At 35.6% G+C, this 23,412-nt stretch overlaps 2 protein-coding genes across 4 annotated transcripts in view; both read left to right on the forward strand.

Moving 5' to 3' along the window:
- LOC111805250 (exportin-7-like) overlaps positions 1 to 10,135 on the forward strand; it is a 21,574-nt gene extending 11,439 nt beyond the window's left edge. Inside the window, exons 11-29 of one of the 3 annotated variants that reach the window (XM_023690224.1) lie at positions 650 to 736; positions 847 to 999; positions 1,093 to 1,188; positions 1,345 to 1,404; positions 1,495 to 1,613; positions 1,705 to 1,792; positions 2,196 to 2,300; positions 2,377 to 2,481; positions 2,561 to 2,613; positions 2,720 to 2,783; positions 2,898 to 3,032; positions 4,001 to 4,113; positions 4,183 to 4,276; positions 5,052 to 5,271; positions 5,745 to 5,875; positions 8,192 to 8,338; positions 8,472 to 8,600; positions 9,022 to 9,120; positions 9,704 to 10,135. In XM_023690224.1, the coding sequence (XP_023545992.1) occupies positions 650 to 736; positions 847 to 999; positions 1,093 to 1,188; positions 1,345 to 1,404; positions 1,495 to 1,613; positions 1,705 to 1,792; positions 2,196 to 2,300; positions 2,377 to 2,481; positions 2,561 to 2,613; positions 2,720 to 2,783; positions 2,898 to 3,032; positions 4,001 to 4,113; positions 4,183 to 4,276; positions 5,052 to 5,271; positions 5,745 to 5,875; positions 8,192 to 8,338; positions 8,472 to 8,600; positions 9,022 to 9,120; positions 9,704 to 9,772 (2,067 nt within the window). In that variant the 3' untranslated portion in view covers positions 9,773 to 10,135. The remainder of the gene's footprint in view (positions 1 to 649; positions 737 to 846; positions 1,000 to 1,092; positions 1,189 to 1,344; positions 1,405 to 1,494; positions 1,614 to 1,704; positions 1,793 to 2,195; positions 2,301 to 2,376; positions 2,482 to 2,560; positions 2,614 to 2,719; positions 2,784 to 2,897; positions 3,033 to 4,000; positions 4,114 to 4,182; positions 4,277 to 5,051; positions 5,272 to 5,744; positions 5,876 to 8,191; positions 8,339 to 8,471; positions 8,601 to 9,021; positions 9,121 to 9,703) is intronic. The other 2 variants (XM_023690223.1, XM_023690226.1) reach the window with 2 other exon arrangements.
- Positions 10,136 to 12,186: 2,051 nt separating this feature from the next.
- LOC111805389 lies at positions 12,187 to 22,769 on the forward strand. The gene is made up of 5 exons (XM_023690465.1): positions 12,187 to 12,291; positions 12,403 to 12,485; positions 18,566 to 19,161; positions 20,207 to 20,382; positions 21,819 to 22,769. The coding sequence occupies exons 2-5, from the start codon at positions 12,464 to 12,466 to the stop codon at positions 22,270 to 22,272; spliced, it is 1,248 nt and encodes a 415-aa protein (XP_023546233.1). The 5' UTR covers positions 12,187 to 12,291; positions 12,403 to 12,463; the 3' UTR covers positions 22,273 to 22,769.
- The last annotated feature ends 643 nt before the right edge of the window (positions 22,770 to 23,412 follow it).

Raw genomic sequence — 23,412 nt, forward strand, 5'->3', positions numbered from 1 at the left:
AAAAAAAAAAAAAAAAAAAAAAAAAAAAAAACTGCAGGCTCAATCCAGGCATAATAACTCATGGAGATTCTCTTGGCAACGGACTGTTTGGTTTGCTTGCCTCTCCGTGTGTGATTAATCATGTCATTCTTGTAGGCATGATACAAAAAATAGAATAAAAAAATTGCTTAAGGTGGGACAACGGGTACAATAACTTGTGCAATGAGTCAACTAATGGTGCTGGTCATCGCTTCCGAAATTCAACTTTCTTTCTCCCACTAAATTTCCACTCGACGAAGACAATGCCTCTTGAATTTTTTCTTTCTTTAATCAACAAAATATATTGAATTTCTTCTGCTGTTTTTTCCCCTCATCATCAAGCACCTCTTGGAATATTTTCTGGAGTTACCTGCACCTGTTCTTGTCATCCAGAATTGCCGGCAAGCAACACCGTCAGTTGGCTAAAGTTTGGACGTTGGTTTTTGACAGGATATGTGTTCCTTAGCCACTCAACTGTTATGTAATCAACCATATCTGTTCTTTTGCATGTTCTTTGACTTGTTTTTTGATTTGCCTGATAGACATTAATAGTATTAACATGGATATTCTAAATTATCAAAATGTAATGCTTCCGTATGACTGCAACTCACATCTAACCCAATGTTTGCAGCTGTCTGAGCTTGTCAACGTGGAGGGCTATAGTGATTGGATTCGTTTAGTGGCAGAGTTTACTTTGAAGTCCTTGCATTCTTGGCAGGTTTGTTGAAATAGTAGATTCTCCATTGGAGTATTCTATGAATAATCTGTATCTATCTTCCACGATCGAATCTGTGTACATCACTAATGAAAATAATGGCCTGTTGCCAGTGGGCTAGCAGCAGTGTTTACTATCTCTTAGGTTTATGGTCCCGATTGGTTACATCTGTTCCATACTTGAAAGGCGACGCTCCAAGTTTATTGGATGAGTTTGTACCTAAAATCACTGAAGGTTTTATCACATCAAGATTGAACTCTGTGCAGGTGAATGACCTGTCTTTCTTTGTCGAGACTTGGTGATTTTTGCTTGCAAAGGTAATATTAAGCTTTTTCCATCTGATTCTCTATAATGTGCAGGCTGGATTACAGGATGATCTTTCTGAGAACCCATTAGACAATGTTGAAGTCTTACAGGACCAACTGGATTGCTTCCCGTACCTCTGCAGATTTCAGGTCAAATCTTCTTGTTTGGTTTTTAATTCTTTTGTTTTTTTTAATTGAAACAATTTTTCTTTCTTGTGCGTTGAAATATGTAAATTTAGCTCCAGCATTAAATGTTTTGATTTGGTGTCTTTTGCCTTCTGCCCTTTGTTTTCACCTGAGTTGCAGTATGAAACCAGTAGTTTGTGCATGATAAATATCATGGAGCCCATATTGCGAACATACACGGTAGGTCCTTGATGAGTAGGACTGTTGGATTCTTGTTTTTCTTGGTGGTAAAGTTGGTCACTTGTATATCTTTTTGTTTAACTGGAATAGGAAAGAGCTCGGCTGCAAGGTGGTGATAACAGTGAGCTTTCTGTTATGGAAGCCAAACTTGCATGGATTGTTCATATTATAGCTGCTATCGTTAAAATAAAACAATGCACTGGTTGTAGGTAAGATGATTGTTCAGCTTTCGCAGGAAGGTGGAAATTTTTTTCATGACGATTGATGACTTTTCCTAATTTTTGCTGTTACTGTCATAAGTGTGGAATCGCAGGAAGTTCTTGATGCTGAACTGTCAGCTCGTGTGTTGCAATTGATAAATGTTACTGACAATGGTTTACACAGCCAGGTATGTCCGAAATACTTGCCTCATGCTTCTATGATTCTCGCCCATGGTACATGCACCTGTGGGAAAGGAAAACTAGTCCTTATTTGAACCAAAAATCTTTACCATTTTACCATATTGATAGGAACGCAGTCTTGAGATAATCCTGAGAAAATATGTCCTGAAACTTCGTTATATGGTTAATAGAGTTGGTGCTAGGAAGGAGGCTTTTCATCCAATGAGTGAAGAGTTTGGCAATAATTTTAAATAGACTAGTAACTTACTTCATTCCACCTATCGAACTTTGCATACCTTATTTTTCCTATTGAAGTTATTTTTTCTTGTAAAATAATGATATTGCTTCTTGTGGAACTATCTTTTGTGCAAACTTCATACCTTCATATTCATTTACCTTTGCTTTCTGCAGAGGTACGGTGAAGCAAGCAAGCAAAGACTTGATCGAGCTATTCTTACCTTCTTCCAGAATTTTCGTAAGTCTTATGTGGGTGACCAGGCAATGCATTCCTCCAAGGTAATTAATAGATATATCATCCTGTTCTATATGAAGGTTACATGTCCCATCTATTTATTCTTTTTTTCAATTGCAGCAGTTATATGCGCGGTTTTCTGAACTCCTTGGACTTCATGACCATCTTCAATTGTTGAATGTGATTGTCAGCAAGATTGCTACAAATCTTAAGTGTTACACTGAGGTGAACGATTTAGTCATTCTTTGTATTTATAATAGCTGTGTGTTATGGATATAAATCAGCTCTTTATGTACATTCCCAGAGTGAGGAGGTCATTGACCACACCTTAAGTTTGTTTCTGGAGCTGGCATCTGGGTAAATCCTATTACAACAGTGTTTTAGTTTAAGAATTTGAATCGTACATTATTGATTGCTCATTGCTCTTTCATATCCTCCCTCTTCCCCCTTTCCCATTTATCAGATACATGACAGGGAAGCTGCTTTTGAAATTGGATACTGTTAAATTCATTGTTGCAAATCATACGGTACTACTTGCTCTAAGACATCTTCTAAGTTCTTTATTCATCTATCTTAGCTTGAATTGTGTTATAACCTTCACACATCTCATTTAAAGATTTTTCTTAAACCTAAAATTTTAGAGGGAGCAGTTTCCATTTTTGGAAGAATACAGATGTTCACGCAGTAGGACAACCTTCTATTACACCATTGGCTGGCTAATATTTATGGAGGAAAGCCCTGTTAAATTTAAATCGTCTATGGAACCACTGTTGCAGGTTAATTTCTCTGGTCTCTGTCAAATATACAAGTCCAGATGTGCATGCTTGCTTACATCCCATGTATTGCCCGCAAGTATGCATGTCCATCATTCTGCTTGTTATCCATCTTTTTCTTTCACAAACTTGCCTGCCGATTTTTTACAAATCATGCCAAATTATTGGACTAGGTTAGACTTATTTTAGCATGTTTCTTCAATCTTCGTTGTAGTCTACACAAAATCCTGCCAATGAAAGAACACACTAACTAATTAATTATTTTGTTGCCTAGATTATTAGTTTACTTTTGTGTTGTAATTCTCCTAGCTGAGATTGTTATTTTTTTTTGTTTATTTTTTCTTTCCTTTTCCTTTTCACTCACTCGAGAGTTTATTTCCTAAANATAAAAAAAAAAAAAAAAAAAAAAAAAAACTACTAAGCACATTTTGTATTGTCAGTCCTACAAAAATTGGATGGCCTCGATACAAAGAGCAATTAATATTACAAAGTGCTCTAGAATTTCAATTGGTGATTTAGGGCTCAGTTCTTTTTTCTCCTGGGTAGTTCTTTTCTTGGGGCTGAGTTCTTTTTCCTATTGGTTTATGTTCAATGCTTTTGGATTTTAGAAGTTGTTTTTGGCTCGGTTTTCAAAGTACAGCCTTTTGTGTTGAGATTGTTCTTTGAGTCTCTCTCTTTGCAAGTTTCTTTGTGTTATGTTCTCTCAAGGTTTTCTTGTTGTGGTAGTTTTTTTTTTTGTTCATTTTGGTTCTCTGTAGTGGTTCTTCTTATGTTCCGTTTTGTTCTCATGTCTTCAAAAATCTAATGGTTACTGACCCTTGTATTTTCTCATGAATAAATATGACGCGGTGGTAGGAAGGTCTATCTACTCATATAATTGGCTTGCTCTAGCTTTTCTCAATTGAGGTTCATGATATTTAGGTTTTTATCACATTGGAATCAACTCCTGACTCAGTTTTCATGATATTTAGGTTTTTATCAGATTGGAATCAACTCCTGATTCAGTTTTTCGTACGGATGCTGTAAAATATGCACTTATTGGGTTAATGAGAGATCTCCGTGGGATTTCTATGGCCACAAACAGGTAACTTTGTTGAAAATTTATAGTTATCTCAATCCTTTGATTATTTATACGCTTTCCTTCATGTTTCAGTCGCAGAACCTATGGACTTCTGTTTGATTGGCTATACCCTGCACATATGCATCTCCTCTTGAAAGGCATTTCTCAGTGGACAGACACACCAGAGGTATTTACGAGATATCTACTTGTTCACGCTCAATTCATTGACCCTTTCATTTTGTGAAGGTGGCTTGCCGCATACTCTGTATTAACAGTCATTTAATAGAGAAGGGGTTGAAAAGATGGGTTTTCTTATATTTTCTCCTTTAAAAAAATTCTAGTAGGAAAGTAAGCATTTGGATTTCACAGTTTACTTCTGACGATAAAATAAATGGCTGAAATGCTAAAAGGTTTTTCAGAAGGGTAATTCGATAAACTTATGAACAAGCCGAGTATGGAAGATATCTACAAACCAGCGGGGGGAAGTGTTGGATTTCCCTTATATTTTTGTAATATTATTTGTGTATAAGATGTTTTAATTTATTATTCATATCTGGAATATTTTTTCCCTATTGGTAGATGGTCATTCATTTTATAATTTCATTCACTATTGAAGAAATTTAATGGGTTCATTTCTTCCTAAACTTCAAGTTTTGATTCTTCTATTATAATAATTCTCTTAAGAAGTTATTGTTGATGTTTCATGTCGGTTGAAAATTACTAGGCAGGATAGTGTTCAGCTATGTTTCTGGTCTTGAAATTATCATACAGATATTTGAGTGTCTTGACATTTTCATTGTATAGGAAACCGTTTTGCATCATATTTTCTGGATGTAAACATTGAATGCATATTACTATTTTATTTATTTCCATATATTCTCTTCTCTTGATTTTAAATCGGTTCTACTTTTATGTATTTTGAATAGAATGTCTGTTGAATGATCATTGAATAATATATGTAGGTAACAACCCCGTTATTGAAATTCATGGCTGAGTTTGTGTTGAACAAAGCACAACGCTTGACTTTTGACTCATCTTCTCCCAATGGCATACTTCTTTTCCGAGAAGTCAGCAAACTAATTGTTGCTTATGGATCAAGAATTTTATCTCTCCCAAACCCTGCTGATATATATGCCTTCAAATACAAGGGAATATGGATTTCATTGACTATTTTAACCAGAGGCAAGTATATAGCCATCCTATTACTATAGTTTTGCAGTCTCTCTATTGCCTATTTGTGTGGGTGATATATTTTTCTCTCTTTCCGTCTTTAATTCAATTACTAGAAATGAGAATTTCATTTTGAAAGGTCCTATCAACATTTTGTCAGCCAACTTTAACTTCGTGAGTGGCTGTATCCGTTTTTGTTATTTATTTTGTTTTGTTAATCTTTTGGTAGCTTATGCAGTAGATAGACTTTACCTGCTAATTTATCTCTTGTAATTGTTAGGCAAGGTATAATTCTAAGTTGGAATCCCATTTCTAAGTTCACTTGTAATAGCTAAATTATTCATGCTTACAGTACATATTAAAAATCTTGCTGATAAATTTTCTTGTGTAGATTCAAATGTTGACCAGATGCTTGTTCTTTAAGAAATTCTAGGAACTATCGTGTGGACTTAAAATTTAGTAAGCTTTTCTCTGAATTTCTGCAGCTCTTGGTGGAAACTATGTGAACTTCGGGGTTTTTGAACTCTATGGTGACCGAGCACTTTCTGATGCACTTGATATTGCTTTAAAGTTGACACTGTCAATTCCTTTGGCTGACATATTGGCATTTCGAAAGGTGTGCAAACTCTTTCCTATAGCTCATGATTTTAGTTTCAATTATGTGATCATAAGTTATGCTTATCATATGTCTGTATAAAAGGGTACAGCAACTATAGAATAGCTCCAAGGTTTTGCTTAATAAAAATTTAATCAGAACTTGCACTAACGTCTTGCTGCTTAACTTAAATCTAATCGTAACTTTGCTCTAACTTCTTGTTAAGAATAAAAAGATTATATATACATTTTTTCTTAACATGAGACAAATTCTCTATTTCATTGATGAATGAAATCGCAAAGAAGGGAAATGTATGCCTCCTTCCACCCAAGCTCGGTTACAAAGTGATCTCCAAGTAGTAACTAGAGAAGTGTACTATAGTCTTTAAAAGGAGACATACACGTACACCCATACATAGCATTAAAATTAACAAGATCTATAAAAATTTGATAGGGAGAAATGAATCCATTCACAACCCAATTATATCTCGTACCAAAGTTTCCATACAAATTTCATCTTAGGGTTTTCTTCGCTTGCTGAAAAGGATAACTCACGAAACCTGAACAAAGATCATGTAGTTGTTCGACACTGTATTTGAAAAACCAAGGGCTTCTAACATCAAATACCTGAAGTTTTGTGCAGATGAGCAGCGACGAAAAATTTGGATTCGGGATTCTAAACTTTTTATTTAGGTTTTGTGCAGATAAGCAGCGACCAAAAATTTGGATCTGGGGTTCTAAACTTCTATTGCATAAGATACACCGAGGATAATATAGAGTGATGAGACATTCGCCTTTGCAACTAATTAGCCATGTTTAGATCCATGACTAAGCTCCCAAAGAAATTGTTTTCCTTGGGAAGTAACCTTTCAAAATAATCTCATTCAAAGGTTTTTTCTCGTTCCTATTATGATGAAGTAAATCTTATATTGAGGATTTAACTTTAAACTTTCGATAGATATATAGTTTTTATATCCAAGCATTGGAACCTCCTTCGAACTTACAAAGGATAAAATATGTGATTAAGAAGCCTATTAAACAATTTCTCTCCTGAGACGACATTCAGCAGCAACCCACAACCCGAATAACCTTAAATTGGATTCCCCGTAACCTATAGAAGTCAGATTTTCGAGTTCGAACCTGTTTGAACACATTCCAGCAAAGACTAAAGCCTTGGATTAGTTTGGACGGCTGGATTAGTTAAGGTTGACATTGGCACGATCCATGATCCCAGTGAAGACCCATACAAAGAATCACTGGTCTTATCTACTCGATTTGAGACCTCAGAATTGCTCCACACATATCCAAAGTCATTCGATGCTGATTGACAAGTTCCATTGCAGCCCCCAGTCTCTCCACGTTCATGCTCTCCCCTAGACGCCCAACGATCTACCTTGACCACTGTGAGAGCCACACGAACAGAGCTGTTTTTGGGTTTTTGTTTTTTGTTTTTTTTTCTTCTTAATTTGGTTCTTTAACCACAACCCATGACACCCTATGGCCCCCAAGCATGGAAGCTTGTTTATAGCGAACTTTCAAAGTATTGAAGAACGTCAATTGTGTGAGTCCGATAGACATTGCAAAGATTGAATGAAGATTGGGGGAAGATTTACCAACAGGTGGGTATCCCGCCGTTAATTGTTGAAATCTAGGCCAAGGTATCCACATCAGGAGTCAAAAAGAATTGTGGCTATGGAAAACTGATTGCAAACACAAGTGTAATGAACCCCGCACCTCCCACCCTCATTGGCAAAGTTACATTGGCAAGTCCCATGGCAACACTTCGCAAAGTCATCATCGACAAAAAGACCTACTCAATCGAGCTAGATGACAAATATAGGGGAACAAGAATAAAACTATTGTAGATCGTTGGAGACAACTTTTTTCCTATCTCTGAAATGGAACCCTTTCTAATGGCTTATCTGCTCCATTGAACCAAAAGTTCTTCAAGGAGAAATGAGTTTTAGAACAAATTATATGGATAGAGAAACTCACCAACAAGGAACATACTATGGCTGAAATCTCTCACTTTTGGGGCCGGGTCTTTCGTGGGTAAAGTGGACATCTCTAGATATGATTCGAAACGGAGGATAGGTGGGGGTGAGTGAAGATCCATCTTACCATTTATCATGCCAAAAGGAAGGTAGACAAGCCATTGCTTAAACATTTTGAGGATTACCAAGCTAGGAGAGGCCTGGGAGGATGTGACAGTTGATGTACTACACATAGCCTCTTGAATTTTTCATACTATTTAGTCAGAAAATTTTAGTGGAATTTGATTTTTAAATTTTTTCCTTGCACTCTAGTTTTATTTTGACAGTTCTTTGTTTCTTTGCAGCTGACCAGAGCATATTTTGCTTTCCTAGAGGTTTTGTTCAGCAGTCATATTGTTTTTGTACTAAACCTCGACACAAACACATTCATGCATATAGCTGGTTCTCTTGAATCCGGCCTCAAAGGTCTGGATACGAATATCTCATCGCAGGTATGGTTGTGCATATCTTTCTTCTTACTATTGTTTCTTTTTTTCGTTTTATTTTTTCTTTATTACTTTTTTATTCACTAATGGTTTTCGTATTGTGTACATGTAACTAGAGATCTCATAATTTCTGTTGCAGTGTGCATCAGCTGTTGATAACTTGGCAGCTTTCTATTTCAACAACATCACTATGGGAGAGGCTCAATCTTCACCTGCTGCTATTAATCTCTCTCGTCACATTGTAGATTGTCCCACTTTGTTTCCAGAGGTAAGGAACTTTCTGGTTATCATGCAGAAGATTTTCAACTTTTTAGCGCTGAATGTACAAAGTTGTTCAAGTTGAGCAGTCATCTTGGTTCTGGTTTCTATAGTATTTGATGTCTGGCAAACTAATAGGTTGTTATTACAGTGAAGAAATAACTGAAATGGATCTTAACCTAGTAGCTTTCAGTTTTTTGTGTTATTACAGAAGGATCTCAACATCAAATCCACTTCAATTTATCCTACCTTATATCTAACATTATTACCTCATCAACATGAGCCCATTTGGGATGGAGCATTTATTAGATAAATCTTTGGTGACAGCTTTTAGTTGTGTTTAGTTTATCTGACTTGCTTATGGGTTTGTTTCATGTGCAATCTTTAATATTTCTCTTCTGAGAACAAGAATATGTTTATCACGTTTGCAGATTTTAAAGACCCTTTTTGAGATCGTTTTATTCGAGGATTGTGGTAACCAATGGAGTCTTAGCAGACCAATGCTGAGCTTGATACTCATAAGTGAACAGGTTTGATGGTTTATATACTCTTTCTATTTATTAGATCTCTAAAGAAGTGTGCAAATTGTCAAGTAGACTGGAGAGTTAGTGTCCAATAGCTTCCCTTGCTTCTTGCATCTCATTTGAATAATTAAATGTTTAGTGCATCCACAATGATGCATAGAAGCTTATAATGCTATATAGGACTTATTCTATTTTTTTTTATTTTTTTTTTTAATGAGTAGAATTATATTCAAGAATTACGCCACCTTTTATTTCCAGAAGTTTGCAATTTGCATGCCCTGCTTCTACATCGTTAAACCCTAATTTCTTTGCCTTAAACTATCATATTTCTTTTACATTCCTTCGAAAATCTTTCATCTATTTCCTGGAGTTCAAATGAAATTTTATTGAGGAATTTTTTTATCTTATTTGAAAAATCAATATCATTGAGTGAACGAAAGCTGTAACAACTGAAAGGCGTGGTAGAGAGAAATGGGGCATTTTTTCAGTCATCTTTTTTCCTAGAAGTAGTTCTTTTTCCTTTTTTTGCGAATGAATGATTTCTGCATTAACCTAAAACGTGACCTTTAAACCTGTCATTTGTTTGCAGATGTTTACCGATTTGAAGACCCAGATCATGGCTTCTCAGGCAAGTTCCCTTTTTCTCTTACTAAATTGAAGTGCAATTGATTGATGTAGCTGCGCTAGCAGCAATCAAACTAAAGCGCACACTCGAAAGTGCTTCGTTCGAATATACCTTTGAACTTGGAAATTAGGAGAGAATGTGGATAGAAAAATAAATAAATGTTAAAAAAAGAGAGGTATTAACATTTATTTTTCCTTACCCAGATCATAGATTGCCCAAAATTTATTTAAAATTTCATCAAAAAGAGAGGTATTAACGTCTATTTGAGGACCCATATCATAGATTGCCTGCTCTAAGAAAACTGCTACATATTTCTTTTTTCCCCCTTTCTTTCTGAAGAATGTGTGAGGTAAACTTAGTTCCAGCTCTCCAGTATGCGGATGAGAGGGGGGAAAAAATAAAAATTACAATAGATGTTTTTAACGCTCATTTCTCGTCTCAAANAAAAAAAAAAAAAAAAAAAAAAAAAAAAAAAAAAAAAAAAAACAAATGAAAAAGGAACAAAAGTTCTATCAGGTGATTCGCATATGTCCCGAGTCATTAACAAAGCGCTTTTTTCATAGTAACATTGATATTGCCCGACCCCGAAACAAAGCGGATTACTAAAAGCTGCACAGGTCTCCATATCAAGAAAAGGTATGTTTTGTGTCCCCCAATTATAATCTGTCTTTTATGTGTGTGTTGAAGAAGGTTGGTACTATTACAAGTAGAGCGCAGCTGAAATGGTAGTAACGTCTGGATATCTGATAACATGGTGGTTTGGAATTTTGTTCTGTTCAGTAGATGCTTATTTTAGATCAATTCTTTTTAGACAACAGTTTTTCATGAGTCTAGGGGTGATATAATGTACAATAATGTCTAAATATTCTTTATACCTTGTTGATAATAGAAGAAAAGCAGATTTGTTTGTTTTTTTCCCCCCCTTTTATTATAATGTTCTTTGATTGCTACATTTACAATGCTGCAGGACAGAAAGTTGATATATTTATAAGGCCTTGGCCATATAAATTGCTTGAAAATGTTTGCTTGAAAGGAACTGTTTCAAGAATTATGCATATTTTACTTCTTTTTAACAGACAAAGTTGTTAGAAACGTACGTAGATGGGTAGCATCAAGTATGTTGCGTTTAATTTAGGGCTTGATAATATTCTTATGTAATTAGTTGTTTATTCATGGTTTCTCATTTTATCTTTTGTTATTATTATTATGATTGTTATCAACTTCCACATCGAGAGGTTAGGGGTTCAATTTGCAATCCCTGTCGATACATCGACTTGATGCTCGGATTACCTCAACTAACTTTGGCTTGTATGAGAGTTTGTACAACAAATGAGGAGAGATTCACCGAAATGAGTTTTGTCTTCCTGATATCTAACTTCATACATAAAGATGGAGAATGTGAATTAACGTAATGTGTTGTGTATTTCTTGATCGAGATTTTATCCAATAGTGCATACGTTACCATTTATGAAGTATTCTGAAAGTCGGTCTCTCGAAACTAAATAGACTTGAGAGTCTTTAACTAATAGTGCTAGGTTAAACAAGTGCAAACTTATTAATGGTAATGTTGGGATTTAACTATGTTTTTCGTTATCAATTAACGTCCCTTCAACATTTATTTTAAAACACGATTAAAGTCCCAATTGTTTAGGTATTTCTATAATTGAATTGGATATAGATGAAATATATTATCCACTTGATTTTATAATCATCATCTTTAAGCTTAAGATCAATTATTAAAAAAAGAAAAAAAAAACAACATAAAATTATATATTCATAATAATTTTTTTTTCATTTTTATAACAATAATTTTCTTAGAAAATTTTAAATTTAAGTTTATTAAATAAAAAAAAAATCTATTTTTTGAAAAGTAGGGTGAAATTTATATAAAAGAAAATATACAAGCAAAAACAAGAAAAGCATAATTTGGATGACATACCAAAAAAAAAACTCTTAAATATCTCTAGTTGCTCGTTTCACATGCATCCATAACTTTACCGTTAAAGATAAGTTAAAACTATGAACGTGAAGATTATGATAATCTAAGGGCGAGGAGAGAATGAATATATTTCCATTTATGAGAAAAAAAAATTCTACCATATTTTGAAAATCATCCATTTTTTTTTTTATTTATAAAAAAAGTGATTTAAAAAAATTAATTTTGTTTTTCAAATTCATGAATTAAAAATTATAGTACAAAATTGGAAGAAAACAAACCTAAATTAAAAAAAAAATATGAAACTAAACACAAAATTACATGGTTAAAACATTATATTATCATGAAATCTCATTTAATTATATTAAAAAGATTAGGGTTTGAATTTAAAAAAATAAAAAAATAAAAAAGCAGTAATTATCCAAACAGTGGAAAAAAAAAAAGATATGATATTTTGATTCCGAAAAACATTTTAAAGCATAGTTTGATTTTTTATATACGATATTTTATGGTGAATACAGGGACGACATATATACACTTATTTTATTTTATTTTTATTTCTTCCTTCCCGACTGCTTCCCTCCTCTCTCCCGGCTCACCTTCCAGATCACACCAGGTCTCCCTCTCTCTCTTCTCTGATTTCATTTTTTCAATATATTTTCATTAATTACGTGAATATATATGGCAACTCTTCGGTATGTTTGTTCTTATTCTTGGGATTCTTCAGGAGGGACTTTCAGTGGTAGATCTGATGTACTTGGTGGTTGATCTCAATTACTCTGAAGATCATGATGGCCCTTGAACGCAAAGGTGTGTTTTCGGTTATTTGAAGTGTTTTAAGTTTTGTTTCAACTGGTTTTAGTTTCGTTTTATGATCCAAGCAGTTTAATTTTGTGCTGATTTAGTCGCATTCCCTTTCTTCTCCTCCTCCTCCAGCTTGAGGGGGATTCTGCGACTTTGTTTTGTGTACCTTCTAAGCGACACCGAGAACTAGTTATTTCTAATTCTGTATAGTGTTATATGTTATAATTTCAGTTTTTGAGCTGAGGGTAGTTTCTAATTTGAAATCGAGGAGTTAGGTGAAGAATTGATATGGACATTGGCTTTTTTTTTGAGTTAACGTTAGTTCTTGGCGTGTTTCTGTAATGGAATTTAGAGATCAGAGGAAGGATTTGAGACAATAACACAAAGATTTCCAGATTGAGTTTGTGAGCATCATACTACTTAGTGGCGAGGAGTTTGGATGCCTAGACTCATCAGTCAGAACTCTGTCACTTCAATGCTTCTTTAACGTCTAAAGCAGGAACTTTAGAAGGGTGAAGATTTTGTTAACAGAGAGAATGATCATTTGGATTTTTCTTCCGTTGTTTTTGGGTCTTTTGAATCTCAGGCGGAAAATTTGAGTTGAGGTTCTGTTGTTAGCTTGGAATTGAATCACCGGTGTTGAAACGGACTCTTCGTACTTGGCTAATTCTCGCTACTGTAGTATTATCAAGAGGATCAATATGAAACAATTACTAATTTTTTAGTTAAATGCTAAGGGTCTTTGTTTTAAAGTTAGCTACCTCAAGAAACATGATCTTTTCCTCTCTCCAATCTGCCTATCCATCCATTCTTCTTACCTCCTGCAGATTCTTGAATTTTTATAGCAACTGGGAATGGGGTCCTAGAACTCTAGTTTAAGATAGATTATACATGTATGAAGTACCATCTGTCACCATGTCTTTTAATTTGTTTTTTTTGAGACTGTTAGATCTTTCTGGTTGTAAAAGGGTTGATAAGTGCATTGGGTTGGTTGTCTCCTTTTCAGGTGCTGTAGTTTTTGGATCACTTAAAGTAGCCTATGTAACATGCTCATTTCTCTTTGGATAAGTAACTTCAGTGATTTTGTTTTAGAATTCTTTGGGACTTGAATGTTTCAGAGTTATTTCTTTATTTCGTTTGGGGAACAGGGGTCATAGTGAAGCCAGGGGCCTAAACTTGTCACTGGAGACATTCACCATTGTCCTTGGAAGTTCACTGAGCTTTACTTCTTTTACCTTGCTCTTTTACTAGGGTCGTGTTCATTGTTCGCTTTTGGGTGGATCTAGGAGTCTTCTGCCATTTCTCATTCTTGATTGGTTATGTAGACTTTTTACCCCAATTTTTCTATCATACTTCAAAAGGGGCATTATACTTTGTAACAGCTCCTGAGTTCCAATTTCGACTTCAATTTTGACGTATAAAGATTTTTAAGAACAAAAGTGTTTTATCATTATTTTTTTAATTAGAAACAAAGATGGTGTACTGAGTAATCAAAAAGGGAAGAGCACTACCTCTCAATCTTGGAGGATTCTAGTTAGGCTATAATTACTAAATAATTTCTTATGCCTTAGATATCATAAAAAGAGTTAGATTGTACAATAATGGAAAAGAATTCTAAAGGATACGAGTTATCTTTGAAAACCCTCTAGTTTCTTTCCTCTCATAGTTCAAAAAACAAGGCCCAAACCATAGTTCTCCACAAAACCTTTGCTTTTCCTCTGAGGCACCACCCATTTAGAACTACTAGAAGCCACCCCATCAGTGAATTTGGCATTTACACAAACTACCCAAAAGTCTTTTCACCATCCTCTCCACAGAAAAGGACACTGGAGGAATAAATAATCAGTACTTTTAAAAATTAGGACAAATTTTCAGTTTAAGACACCGATCCATCGTATCTTATGGTTGAAAAAAGTATTGAATTGCTTGCTGGAGGTAATGAAAGTAGATAATGGTGGAAGCAAAGGTACAACATTATGGTTCTTGTTACCCATGCCTTTTTAAGTATCCCTTCTCCCAAATGGTTTTGGATTTTTAGAAGGCTTCATGCCCTAAAAAGACACTATGGAAACGAAATCACCCTACATAGGTGAAGTTCTTCCTTTGGAAAATAGTGCATACAACCATTAGCACAAGTGAAAATCTACAAAAAGAATGTAATTCATGACTCTATTTCCAAGTTGGTGCTAATTATGCAAGAACAACAACAAATCACAAAACCACTTATTTATGCAATGCACATACGCTTAGAATTTTTTGACATTTTCAGATGACATCTTACTTTCCCCTAGGAAGTAAAGGATTTATTGGACATGGTCTTAACCCCTTCAAGAATACAAAAGCCCTGCTATGGAAACATCTCATTATGGCTTTCTTTTAGAATTTGTAGAAAGAAAGAAATCAAAGAGTATTCACGAATAAGATACAAACTTGTACTAAGCTCTTCGACAATGTTGTTTACCATGCTATATTTTGGTGTAAATTGACTAATANTTTTTTTTTTTTTTTTTTTTTTTTTTTTTTTTTTTTTTTTTTTTTTTTTTTTTTTTTTTTGTAAACATCGTGGACAGCATCCACTAGTAGTTTAAATATAACATATGTGTTACAGAAGGAGATCTCATTCTCCTTCCCCATGCTATCAATTGTTTATTATGTCAAGCGGATTGGTAGGAGCCAGTTTTTGGGTGCCCTTTCTCTATGATTTTCTATTTGCAATGGGTATTTTCAAACAATTCTAATCGTAACATTCTTCATATCATTACTGGGCCTTGCCTCCTAGATCGAACTTACTATGGGTAAATGCAGTCAAAGCCATATCAAATTTCATAAAGTTGGTTAGAACGCAACCAAAGAGTTTTTGAGAACTAGCTAATTTAGGATCCGAGTTGGCTAGACTAAAAGTGTCACAATGGTGTTTTCTCTTTAAACTTTTTTTTGACTTTTCTTTGCAAGACATTGTATGATTTTGGAGGCTTTTATAGCTCCCACTTGATTTTGATATTGGTTTTGATCTGTTCCAGTCCCTTCAGAGTTTTATCTTCAACTTTAGTCTATTTTCATTGTCCCAATGCAAATTTCTGTTTCTTATTAAAAAAAGGTAACCTCACCATTAATATCTCCAAGTTGAGGGTGTTAAATCACCAATCAATTCAAAAATTTAAGTTTGTGGGTTACAATAAATGTAATATTTGATTGATACTTTAACCGGGGGAAATTATTAGGATTTAATTATTGTGGTAAGTAGATAACTCTTTCGTGCTACTATTCCATATTTGATTGTCCTATTAAATTTATCAAGAGGTTGGAGCAAATTATTAGAGACTTCTTGTGGAAAGATGGTGCTGATGAGTGTGGAAAAAATATGGTCAATTGGTAGATTACCTCCTTCCCAGTGAGCAAATGAGGTCTTAGCTTGGGAAATTTGAAGGATAAGAATATTAGTCTCCTTGCAAAGTGGGGGTTGGAGATTCATGAATGATGAAAATTCCATTTGGAGAAAAATCATAGCTAGCAAATATAGCTTCTCATTTGGCAATTGACTTCCTAATCTGAAAGAGGCGAGGAGATAAAAATGGCCTTGGAATCAAATTTCAAAGTGCTGTGATTTAGTGGATAATTGGTACGACATGAAGCTTGGGAAGGAGACAAGATCCTCTTTTGGGAGGATCGATGGATTGGTGAGTCAAGCCTAAAAAATTATTCTAAACTGTACATTGTAGCTAATCAAAGGGGCTTAAAGTTGAGCTGTGCTGGTTAAGAGGCTTCAAATGGCCGGAATTGCTATTTAGAATGAACCTTACTGATTTTAAGTTCCTCTATAGGGAGGATCGATGGATTGGTGAATAAAGTTAATTCTTCTAAACTGTGCAATGTAGCTAATTTAAAGGGGCTTAAAGTTTGGCTGTGCTGGTTAGAGGCCTCTAATGCCCCGAATTGCTATTTAGAAGGAACTGTGGTTATTTTTCTGTCAACTACTTGGTCAGGACCTTTTGTAGTTATGAGCTTAGCCTTTTTCTTTTAGGTCCTAGTCATTTCCTTTAGTTAGAGTTTGGGACCCCTTTCTATTGGGGCTTGTTTTTTATATGCACGTGCATATTCGTTCATTTCTGTCAACAAAAGCACAATTTCTTATTGAAAAGAAAAAACCAATCATAACTAGGGATTGGGTCTCAAATGGTATTTTTTAAACAAATGAGAGACCATTGGATGGATTTCTCTTATGACCAATCTCCATAGTTAGCTAACGGTGATGTTACCTCAGAATCCTTGGGTGATCTTACTATGAAATCTTGGTCAGCCGTCTACAAGGTAATAAGAGTGTTTGTTACTCTGTCTAACTACCTTACTAAGAAGGAAACCATTTTTCTTTAGACATCAGGAAGATAGAAGAATTGGTGCCCTATAAAAACCTCTCTCCACGTTGGTATATCTTTGCAAGAAGAGTAATGACCATCTTCCCATTGGTGAAGTCGGGTAATATTTTTACTCTTTGCATTAGCAAGGTTGGCTTTAGCTTGTTGAATGACTACCGGATTTAGTGCCTATTTTCCTATAAACACTGAAAATAAATTACATCAACGCCTTTGTGATATTCAACTCAAAAAAGAAAGCTAGCGTTCTTTGGTGTAACACGGTCATTGAAGTTCCTTTGGAAGTTTTGATTGGAAAGAAGGTGGATGACTTTTGGTGTTTTTGAACTTTAGAGTTGCACAAGGTTTGAGTTTTTCTAATTGGTACACTTCGAAACGCCTATATGTATAATTGACTCCGATTTATGCCAATTCAAGTTGCTTATATAACTTCCATAGATGGTTGGGTTTCTGACTGCTTTTTTGTGCTTTTCATATATAAATAAACAATTAGTTCCCATCTTCAGAAAAAAAAACTCCCTCCCTGTCGTTTTGCAATTTTGAGGGCATTTTTGCAACACCCTTGGTTTGAGGTTTTCCATTTTGAATATTTTATTATTTTAAGAAAATATTGAGTATCCTATTAGAAAAATAGCTTTGCGTTTCAGTTTGTCCTCATATGCCCTCTCTTTCCTGGCAATTTCCACGTTTCTTGTTCTTCCCTTTCCATTATTCTCCCCATGTTCCATTTCTGTCGCCTTTTTTCTATTCCTGTATTTTCTTCCCTGCCCTCCTGATTTACTCTCCTCGTTTTCTTGTCAGCCACTGTTTTCAATTTTTTTTTTCTTACACTTGTATGAGTGGAAATTTACTAAAAGCGTTTCTTTTTTATTGAAATTCCTCCTTTGCATTTAAAGATGCATCTTAAAGTTTATAATTTTGATGCTACTGTCTGTAGTGGATACAATTTTTTTTTTAAAAAAAACTTATTGTGCTGTGGATGAGCAACAATAAGTGAAGCTTCCGACTTTCTTAACGAGAACCATTCTTTTCTGTCCCATATAGATATTTTTAGATGAATGACAGAACTTTCATTATTCAAGAAAGAATAGCAGAGGAGAAAAACAATTTCTAGAGCTCCCTATCCCCTAAGCTAAGCCTCCCTAGTCTTTATGTTGCTGAATCGACACCATTTGAATTTCAATTTATGTTCCCAGTTGCAAAAGATTCTAATTGTTTTTACCTTTTCAATTCTTCTTCGGTAGTTGCCGTCTGATGAGTTTTCTTCCAATTGATAATTTTGAAAGTTTGTACTTTGTGACATTAGGCCGGTAAATCATCATTGGACCAAAAAAACATAAGTTGATGAGTTATAGAAAATTTAATCTTTTCATTAATCTTTTGACATTCCCCCTTCACTTATGAGCTATGAAACTTTTGGAAGGCCCAACAAATGAAAAACAATATAAATTGGGGAGGAAATGATATTACGATTTTCTACTTTTATACCATATTAAATCATTAATAGACCTAGAAGCTTAAGTGATGAGTTACGGTCAATTTAATCGTTTTTATCCATTCTTGGACCTATGCCATTTTTTTTTTTGGATTAACTTTTTTGATCTCATAAAGTTTGTAGCCTCAGAATGGAGTGTATTGACTGGTGAAACTTTTTATGTTCTCAATACAACATTAAATTCAATCTCACCGTGATTTCTTTGCCTTCTTTGACTGCAGAAAGTATGCAGAGGAACTGTGAGGCCTCTATAAAATGCCTCCAGAATAATGGAATCCCATTCAGTCTGCAACATAGTGGAAATTCTGCTGATGGGTTCCAAGAAATTTCAGATGAAATCAGTTGTCATGGCAGCAATGATATTCCTGAAACAAACCACCTATTGGCTAACAATTTCATTGAACGTCCAAATGAATTTCACAATAAACCTGCTTATCAGCATAATTCTGGATCATGGCAAGCCTTCCATTTTGACTCTCAAAAGGTGCAGCAGTGCCAGATGAGTGCTTCCGAATGTCAGTTCTACTCTTTGCCAGTGGAGAATCGCTTCCAATATGTTCCTTTCAAAATGTTTGAACAGAATTATCATTGCGATCGTCGGTTGCAAGAGTTCCAATATTTTGTGGTTATAGACTTTGAAGCAACGTGTGATAAGGATAGAAATCCCCATCCGCAGGAAATAATTGAGTTCCCATCTGTAATTGTTAGTAGTGTGACTGGCCAACTAGAAGCTTGCTTTCAAACTTACGTGCGTCCAACGTGCAATCAGCTCTTGAGCGATTTCTGCAGGGATCTAACAGGAATTCAGCAAATTCAGGTTTGTTCAAAGCTTCATTTTTTTTCTTTTTTTTTTCTTTTCTCTTCAAAGAAAATGATTACACTTGGAGGTTGCATTTTGTTAGCGTAGAACAAACTTGGGGAATCGATAAGAATATTATCTATTTTTATGAAATTCTAAAAGTATTCCCATACAACACCAAACACACACATCTGATTCTCAAACATTTGCTTCTCAAGCATCTTCTTCCCTGAAATATCAACAAAACTTCAAACCAAATGGCTCCCTATAGTATATTTTCTTATATTGTTGACATGTCCCGATCTTCCTAAATGTTTGACAATGGGTTGTTTGAAGGTAATATTAAAAAAGAAAAAATCCAAAAATAAGAAATGGTTCTTTGAGATGAAAGATGATTGTTAAACATTGTTTTTGGAACCANAAAAAAAAAAAAAAAAAAAAAAAAAAAAAAAAAAAAAAAAAAAAAAAAAAAAAAAAAAAAAAAAAACAGAAACAACATTTTGATGTTTCAAGAGGTCGCTTGGTTCCAATTTACTAAAAATCATAAAAGGGAAATATGAATGGAAAGTTATTTCTAGGGGCTTTCACTGATTCCTTAATAATGTTTGATTTATTGTAATGGTGTGTGACTTTTGGGAGGATCATTGGATCCCAGCTTTGGAAGTTCAGTAATCCGTTCTCTGAAGAATGTTAGGTTTTTCTTCTAGGTTGTTTCCTTGGAGAGGAATAACGTTATCAATTTCATCTAGAGATATTCCTCCTTTGAGCTTGGTCTGCATTGGCGTGTGCTTTGAAATTAGGTTTTGAGGGCATTGGCCCGATTTTTCGGAGTTTTCCATTCATATTGATTTTTCGGAGTTTTCTATTTCCCGTTCTTTCATATTGATTGCCATGTTTTCTCATAAATATTTTCTTGGATGGAACATTTAAGGGAAGTAACTGGTTCCATGAAACTATACCTTTGGAGTGTTGGCGTCTCATTTTGTTTCCCTTATAATTACACTTGGTTGTTGTTTTTCTGGTTTAGGACCTGATTTTTATCTTACCTCATTGCTGTCTGTAGGTGGACAGAGGTGTTACTCTCAATGAAGCTCTCCTCAGGCATGATAAATGGCTTGAAAAGAAGGGGATTAAGAATACAAATTTCGCGGTGGTAACTTGGTCTAACTGGGATTGCCGAGTCATGTTAGAGTCGGAATGCCGTTTCAAGAAGATTCGGAAGCCTCCATATTTCAACCGGTAAATGATCCCTATAGAATTTATTTCTACTTATGGTACAAATAATAATTTAAGTTATTTCTCCTATACCTCCACGAATTGGGAAGTGCACCAGAAAAACACAAAATCCAGGGAACAAAATAACTTGGAAAATGCAAATTTCATCAAGTGTTCGTTGTTTTCATGTTTCTAATTCCATCTAGAGGGAAAGCACTATTTTTTTTTGGCTTTTAGTACTTTTAACATACTGGCATAGCTCATCTTCCTGTAGAACAGTATTCCATTTGCATTGTTGGTTGACTGGCTGTNTTTTTTTTGTGTAAAAGACCATCACAATAAGAAACGATGTTGTCGGTATTCTAATATTGTAACGACCCAGATCCACCGCTAGCAGATATTATCCTCTTTGGGCTTTTCCTTTCGGGCTTCCTCTCACTAAAACGCGTTTGCTAGGGGAAGGTTTCCACACCCTTATAAATGGTGGCGTGTTCTCCTCCCCAACCAATGTGGGACATCACAATCCACCCCCCTTTGGGGCCCAGCGTCCTCGCTGGCACTCTTTCCTTCCTCCAATTGATGTGGGACCGCCCCCAAATCCACCCCCCTTTGGGGCCCAACGTCCTTACTGGCACACCGCCTCGTGTCTACCCCTTCGGGGAACAGCGAGAAGGCTGGCACATCGTCCAATGTCTGGCTCTGATACCATTAGTAACGACCCAGATCCACCGCTAGCAGATATTGTCCTCTTTGGGCTTTATTTTTTTTTTTTTTTTTGTGTAAAAGACCATCACAATAAGAAACGATGTTGTCGGTATTCTAATATTGTAACGACCCAGATCCACCGCTAGCAGATATTATCCTCTTTGGGCTTTTCCTTTCGGGCTTCCTCTCACTAAAACGCGTTTGCTAGGGGAAGGTTTCCACACCCTTATAAATGGTGGCGTGTTCTCCTCCCCAACCAATGTGGGACATCACAATCCACCCCCCTTTGGGGCCCAGCGTCCTCGCTGGCACTCTTTCCTTCCTCCAATTGATGTGGGACCGCCCCCAAATCCACCCCCCTTTGGGGCCCAACGTCCTTACTGGCACACCGCCTCGTGTCTACCCCTTCGGGGAACAGCGAGAAGGCTGGCACATCGTCCAATGTCTGGCTCTGATACCATTAGTAACGACCCAGATCCACCGCTAGCAGATATTGTCCTCTTTGGGCTTTTCCTTTCGGGCTTCCCCTCAAGGCTTTAAAACGCGTCTGCTAGGGGATAGTTTCCACGCCCTTATAAATGGTGGTTTGTTCTCCTCCCCAACCAATGTGGGACATCACAAACATACTCTGTGAATGAAGAATATATAGCTACCACCGTATGTTGGTGCCTACATAGGCATATTTACAAAAGAACTATATTTTTATTTAGTACTTGGATGTAATTCTTACTTTTCTTCTCTGATTTGATTGATAGATGGATCAACTTAAAACTTCCATTTCGTGAGGTTTTTGGGGGAGCACAATGCAATCTAAAGGAAGCGGTTGAGATGGCAGGCTTAGCTTGGCAAGGTCGTGCTCATTGTGGTCTTGATGATGCCAAGAACACTGCTCGTTTACTTGCCCTTCTTATGCATAGAGGCTTCAGATTTTCCATCACCAATTCATTGATGTGGCAGACTTCTGACTGCCCATTCCAATGGAAACAATCCCCAGGAGCCATGACACTCACTCCACAACCGCCAATGAAACCGAAGCCTGTGCACGTACCCATCATCCAATACTACCCGTACTGTTTCTGCGGGGTTAGAAGCAGCAGAGGTATGGTTCGCAAGCCAGGACCAAAGCAAGGGAGTTGTTTCTTTGGCTGTGGGAACTGGACTGCTACCAAAGGTGCACGTTGCCATTACTTCGAATGGGCCTCGCCCTGATGCATCGAAACACCAATGAATCCTTCTTATTCGAAGCGTTCACTAAATGAATTTATGTAAAAAGAAAAAAAAAAAAAAACAGTCAAAAAATAAACAAAAGAGTAAAAGAAAAAATGTATTGGAAGATATGAAGTTTGATTTCTGTCTCCTGGTAGAAGGTAAACTTGGGTGCTTGGTGAAGTTTCTGAGTCATACAGAATTAGATGAGTTGCTGGTTGAATATTGTGAAATTCTGCTCCTCAAAATGAAAAAAGAAAACACAAAAACAAAGTAGTTCAAGCTTTTGGGAGCTTCCAACTTGTAAAGCTGACTTATTGACTGGAGAACCTATTGGGGTGTGAGCTGTGAGAGATTATGGGTAGTGTTAGGATGGTGCTTTTATAATCATCTTTCAGGCATATGCTAAATTATCTGAATAACCTTCTGGATAGGTATGCTTTCCTTATTTTCATCTTTTAATCTTATTCTAATGGCAATCAGTAGAATTGCTCATATCATTCCCCCAGTGTTCTTCATTGGTTCTAATCTTAGTTTCCTTTTAGATCTATACAGCTTTTTCTTGCATTATTTGTTACTGATTACAGCAATGATCTGGTAGCTTTTCATGTGTTGTGGACTGCCTCTCTTCATTAATTTTCAGTGGAATTTGCTTGTTCTTCCATAGCTTCAGGTTTGATTTGCAAGCTCTCAAAGTTCTTTGGTTCAAAGAAGGGAAGGATATTGTTAAATATCCTTGAAAAGATTTATTGTTTTGATCTTTTTGTTTAAGTGTTTGGTAGTCTTTGAACTTTTGTTAATAGTTTTGAATTATTTTCGTGTCACTTAGTATTGACTTTGATTTAGAGACTCATTTTATCGTGGTTGTGGATCTTTTCGCATTTGCGCAGGTTAAGCTCTTGATATTGTGAATAATTATGTCTCGTGGTGTTTTGTTATTTTTATATGTAAGATGGATGATCGGTGTTGGAGAGGGGAACGAAACACTATTTACAAGGGTGTGGAAACCTCTCCTAATAGATACATTTTAAAACCTTGAGGAGAAGCCCAGAAGAAAAAGCTAAAAGAGGAAAATATCGGCTAGCAGTAAGCTTGAGCTGGCCTAGGTTGGCTTGGGCTGTTACAATAGGTGTATAAGCTTGA

The sequence above is a fragment of the Cucurbita pepo genome, chromosome LG11 (assembly GCF_002806865.2).
Source record: "Cucurbita pepo subsp. pepo cultivar mu-cu-16 chromosome LG11, ASM280686v2, whole genome shotgun sequence".
Lineage (NCBI taxonomy): Eukaryota > Viridiplantae > Streptophyta > Magnoliopsida > Cucurbitales > Cucurbitaceae > Cucurbita > Cucurbita pepo.